The sequence below is a fragment of the Podarcis muralis genome, chromosome 14 (genome assembly GCF_964188315.1).
Source record: "Podarcis muralis chromosome 14, rPodMur119.hap1.1, whole genome shotgun sequence".
Taxonomy (NCBI): domain Eukaryota; kingdom Metazoa; phylum Chordata; class Lepidosauria; order Squamata; family Lacertidae; genus Podarcis; species Podarcis muralis.
Genome location: NC_135668.1, coordinates 5,133,824 through 5,139,823, shown reverse-complemented (window position 1 = coordinate 5,139,823; position 6,000 = coordinate 5,133,824). Strand labels below are relative to the sequence as shown.

Below are 6,000 nucleotides of genomic sequence, written 5' to 3'. Positions count from 1 at the left end.
ACCCTCTCAGGAGCGCAGAGAGGCGGCGGCGGCGCTGCTGCTGCTCTTGCCGCCGCGATGCCTTCTGCGGGCTGCTGCGAGGAGGCAGAAGGCGACGGCGCCGCCGCGCCTGGGGAAGGTCCTCCGGCGGCGGCGGCGCCCCCCTCGGCCTCGGAGCGGCCCCGGCTGTGCGGCTACCTGCAGAAGCTGACGGGGAAGGGCCCGCTGCGGGGCTTCCGCAGCCGCTGGTTCGCCTTCGACCCGCGCTGCTGCGCCCTCTACTACTTCAAGGGCTCCCAGGAGGCGGTGCCCCTCGGGCGCCTCGACATCGCCGGAGCCTCCTTCAGCTACCATCAGCCGGCCGAGGCCCCCGGCGCTGCCGCCGCCGCCGCCGCCCCGGCCTCCGCCTCCTTCTCCGCCGCCTCCTCCTCCTGCTCCTTTTCCGGCGGCGGCGACAGCGGCGGCGGCGGTGTCGGGGATGTCGAGGCCGCCCTCGGGAGCACATTCGAGATCCACAGTCCCGGCGGCGGCGTCACCGTCCTCAAGGTAGAACGGGGGCCTCCCCGGGGTGGGTCCGGGGTAGCTGCCCCGCTTCGCCGGCCCCGCCGCGAGCCCCTCCTTGGGGACTGCCCAAAGGGGTCCTGAGGGAGGGTCAAGCGGGGCAGGGAACTCTCCGAGGCGGGGATGGACCTCCAAACCAGCCCGCTTAGGCTTGTGGGGCGGGGCTTGCTCTCAGGTAACTTCCTCAGGTAAGGTCGCTTCCTCGAGGCTACCACCATGCGCCCCCCCCCTTAGCCTGTCACTGAGTCCCGTTAAGCGTTATTTACAGTATTTATTTCATAAAGTTTACATACAGCTTGATTGTTGGAAAAAGCAAACCCTCAAATCTTTGCTCCTCCACCAGCTGCCCTGTCTGAAGGACCCAGATCCCAAAACCATCTGGGCTCAAGCGGAGCTTGCTTCTACATACCATTCCTCCATCCAGCTTAGTGTTGACTACTCTCCTTAGCAGGGGTTCTCCAGGATTTCAAATGGGTACTTCCCAGCCCTGCCTGGATATACCTGTTACTGTTTGTATGCAAAGCATGTTCTCTGGCGCAGAGATATTCTTTCCAGATAGGTTAACCTGTCTGGGCATATCGTCTGGCACTTCCTTGGAAATCCTTATCCATCTATATGCAGGATCAGAGGACGAGATTGTTGGAGAATTTAATTTGGCTTGCCTAACCATGTATTTGTGTTACCAAGATGATTACACTAAAAAAACACACACAAATCAGCATTAACTAATCTGGAGCACCTGTTCTCTTTCCCCTTTGATAACTTCTGGTTCTGTTTTGAATCTCTTTCACCCAAGCAATAAAGACTGAGGAAAGGAAAACATTCCCGTTTCATATCCAAAGGTAGCTATCCTAAAGCATAGCTAAAGTGCACACTTAACAGTGTCATTGTGGGCAGGACCTAGAGAGCTGCTGAGCTGGGATGGTGGCAAAGACCACATGGCACCTCTGTCAAGATAATCTGTGGGGTAAGCCAAGAAACCATCAGTCAGTATTGCAGGAAGAGCTGGAACAACTCACTTCCCCGTTACAAGAAAAGCAAGGTGAAACAGCTGAGTTGCAGGACAGAGCTAGACCTTTTACTCCACAGTTCATACCAGAATTATTTCTTCAGCAGAGTAGTCTAGCCCCACAAGCTAATAAAACAGTATTTCAGTGCTGTCTGTGCCTAAAGCCACATGCCACGTGTAACTGCAATACCAAAACATGTCCAAACAGTAATAAAAAATAGAAATTGCATTTATTGCTCTGCTTTTGGTATTGCTATCCATGTACAAATAATGTAATAAACAATGCATTTAAAACTGTAAATGAAAATGTTTCTCTGATTTAACCAGTTCTGAGAGAGCTGTGCTCTTCAGTGATAAGTTTCCATAAGTAATTTTCTCTTGTAGATATTAGGTGCTCTGTTACAAAATCATTCTGAGAATAATAGCATCTTGCTCAGTAGGTTGAAGCTGAGCGCTTGAACAGCAATCTGTATACAGCGTGAAGGCAAAATGTGGTGTAATAGCTGGCAGCAATCCTTTGCACACATATTTGGATTTAAGTCCTGGTGAACATTGTGAGGTTTATTTCTGAGGAAACATACTTACAGTGAGATTGTAAAATAATAATTGCTTCAGTAGCCAGGATGAGTATGTTAAAATACACCTTGGATGTACTTGCTTCCAACATTTCAATGTTGCCTTGACCTGTGACTGCAAGAGGCATACCTTTCCCTTTTCTAGTTGAGTGTCAATGCAGTAATTTCACAGTACAGTATCAGGTGGCACTAATGTTTGGTGGGGTGGAGTGACAAAAGAATAAGGTGGACAATTGGTTCTTCCTTAATTGTTAGTTCTATCATTTTTGTTGGGCTTCTCTTCCCTTTTGCTCTGATGTTGCTGATCTGGCTTTGAGGCACCTTCTGTGACTTGTTACACTTATTCTTTAGCTGTGTTTCGGCCACTGTGTTTCATCTTAACATTCTGATAAATGAACAAACCTTATTCACTCATGTGCTGCTGCTTCATTCTTTTCTACATAGGCATGATCAAACAAGCCATAGCACCCTGTTTTCTCCAAGCTGGGAAGCTATGGTTGATGAAACATGGTTCCATGTTCTGTATCTGTTCACGATAGTAATAACCTCCTTTATCTTGCAAAAACTCCAATGATGGCTCTGTGAAAAGAACATCCTGGATTATCCAAGCATCTTGTCCTACTACATTGGCTCTTAGGGTTTGGGTGTGAAGAGGATTCCTAAAGCTTATTAAAAGAATAATAATTTTGCTGCCAAATGTTTAGTTTAGGCATTGGTGTTCTTAAGTATTTATTTCAGGATTAAATGGAGCCCATTACTGAATTTGTGCTTTACATTTCAAGCTTTTACATTTCAAGCTTAATGGATTTATCCTTTCAAGGAAAAACTCCGTATAGGAGCAGAACAATATTTTCAAGGAAGAAAGTTAAATCAAACATAGGCTTCTTCATGCTCACATGCTTTAATATTCCTAAACTTGCTGCTGATTCACAGTTTCTGAATGTATCATGGGATGGACTCTCCCATCCATTATTCTTAACATTATAGGACCACTAAGAAATGACCTGGAAATATTAAATCTGTGTCCTTTGGGGAGTTTTTCCAAGTCACCACTTTATAGCTAGCAGTTGTGCTGTGCTCGTGTAATGCAACTTCAGGCCTGTTGTACTAGAGCAATGTGGCTTCTGGCTGCATTGGGATCCTATTCATTTTGGCAGCCTCCTGTTCCAAGGTCAGAAATGTTAAGTGTGCAAAATGCTTTTGCTAATCCTGTGATGTAGGTAATGATGTGATGATGTTTTCTGAACCATATTGGCTTAAGCTGGAGGTTGTGAAAGCTACAGGAAAAGAGCAAAATGGTTTTAGGCCTGTCATATCCTGAATCCTAAGATATCAACCCACAGGCTCTTTATTACCTGGAGAAAATGAAGGTAACCTTGCTAGATAGTTGTGACTGAAAAGTTGCGCAGTAAATGTTTTTTTGCACAAAAGCTGTGTCTGTTGCAGTGTCACTGGTTGGTGGGAGTTGCTTCCAAGTAAATGTTGTACATCCTAATTGAATACTTGTTTACCCAGACATGCACCCCACTGAACTCCAATCCTGTTAGGCCTCCCTGAGAATAAGTTACAGGGGTTACAGTGGGACTTCTGAGAATGGTGCTGTTATTCAAACATGATGCAATGCAGTTTCTTGACAATTGGCTTCCTCTTGTGGGTTTTTCCTATTGAGTCAGAACATCCCTTCCCTTAACTAGCAGTCAAGCACTGTCTCTTCCAGATAATTTCATGCCTTTCCTATGAAAGCTAATGTCACAATCAATTCATTAGTATTTAAGATGCTGCAGGCTTATTTGCCTGAGTGATGCTGACCTTTATTGCTTTCACTGTGACAGGAAGATGAATGAACTCACAGCATATGTTGTGGTTGCCTGTTTCTTTGAGGTTTCAGCTTTCTTTCCTGTTCCTCGATCTTATCGATACGTAACATGTTTTCTTTATAGGGAAGACAAACTGTAAACATTCATCATTAGACAAATATTTTAAGTTTTGGAAAGGCAGTCTGAAAAATATAAACCACATCATGAAAAATGGACTCCCCAAGAGTCCGTTGTGGTCCCCATCTGCCCCAAGTTGCTCTGTATATGAGATTCATTATTCTGAAAGTATTCATTCTGTTACTAAACATGATCCTATAATAAATATTATTCTTATTCTTATTGTAGGCCAATCTAGGTCAGTTTGAAGAAAGTAGTGGCAAGCATGGATAAAGTGTGAACACATAGAGCACTGTGCTGATGCCTTCCAATAACAACATGGCAAAAGTAGTCCAACTTAAAGATTCCTGTTGTCAACTACAGAGAGAGGTAGACATGTAATGGGACACCAAGCCATTGCAAAAAATGCAATAGCTAGGCTTGCTTGACAGGTCCCCAACTTAGATGGAATTTGGACTGCATGAGCCACATACACACATCAGAACTGCATCTTTAATCTTGGAAACAAATACTTAGCATAGAAGGATGCAAGTCCCTGAACACAGTTGTTGGGTTATTTCCATTTTAGTGCAGCTTATGGATGACCAGCCGTAATGTAGCAGCCTTTCTGTATTTTCACACAGATGACAGGCACCTTTTTGTGTGTCCATGCGTATGCAGGCACCTTCCACTCCTTGTGCAGTATTCCTCTTGTAATGTTTTCAACGTTTCTGCTTGTGTGTGTAACAGGCACCAACACACCAGGATATGAAGTACTGGCTTCAGGAGCTTCAGCAGAGGAGATGGGAGTATTGTAACAGCCATGATGCAACTAAGAGAGTCAGTCAAATTTCACCGACACCATGTGACTCCTCCAAAGGGCTTGTTGCCAAAGATAATACTGGTAAGCTAATGTTGAGACTGGTCGAGAATGTGAGTCATATAACTTTGTTGGTGGCAGTATCATAATATTTTTCAAATTCTAAGTGCAACTGCCAACTCTACACATAGCTCAACTTAGTTTCCATGAAAGGTAGATTGTGGGCACAATTAGCTGAAGTGTAGAGAGGGTGCTTGATAACGTTTAATGGATTGTGCTGTAACTGCTTACTCAGTTTTAGTGGCTTCTTTATTTAATATTCAATTTGATTTCCTGTCCTGCTCCAAATTCTCAGGGTGCGTTGGAACATTTCAACCACTGGTGGCATAAAATGCAATATAAAAATTTAATTTGTCACCAGCATGACACCTGCATCACTATATGCTAAAACATAAAATCTGACATGTTAGACCCATTACAGATGTCAAGGTTTGTGAAGTTCATTAGATTCTCTTATCCTGAGAAGAAATAAATAAAGAAGAAATAAATAAATCTATCGGTCTCATGTAAATAACATTTGGAACAGGAAATCTTAGGATAGTAAACAATTCAAAGGTCATCCTAGTTGCTTGTTGGTTTTTATAGGATTGCCCTGTAAGTCTCAGTGTTATTTACACAATCCATCAAAGCTGCTCCAGATATGTCTTAACCTTTGTGTGATGTTCAATGCTAGTAGTATAATATGTGTATGTTATAGATGGGTGGGAATAGTAATACTGGTTCCCCTCCACATTTTTGTTAACAATATATATAAATACATGAACATTAGGTAGAGCACAGAGCCTCCAAAATGTGGGTTTTTTTATTATAAAAAAGCTATGGAAATAGTGGAGTTGTGCCACTAATCCAGCCACATTCAGACCATTGCAGTAGCAATGAAGGTTGTCTTCTGAAGAAAATACTGCATTTTCACAATTTCTGTTCTTTAATTAGATTTTTATTTTAAAAACAATACAAAAGCAAACCATATCAACTCTGTGGAAACCAAGATTTAGAAAAGCTATAAAATGCTATTCTGACTTCTAAGCAGCAGCATACATTGTGACAGAAAAACAGAAAGTATCTAGCATGTAACATTTTATT

The 6,000-nt window shown here is 43.5% G+C and overlaps 1 protein-coding gene across 1 annotated transcript in view; it reads left to right on the top strand.

Moving 5' to 3' along the window:
* The window catches only part of TBC1D2B (TBC1 domain family member 2B), a 40,093-nt gene continuing 34,093 nt past the window's right edge, over positions 1-6,000 (top strand). Inside the window, exons 1-2 of the mRNA XM_028706786.2 lie at positions 1-525; positions 4,788-4,941. Coding sequence (XP_028562619.2) covers positions 58-525; positions 4,788-4,941 — 622 coding nt within the window. The 5' untranslated portion in view covers positions 1-57. The remainder of the gene's footprint in view (positions 526-4,787; positions 4,942-6,000) is intronic.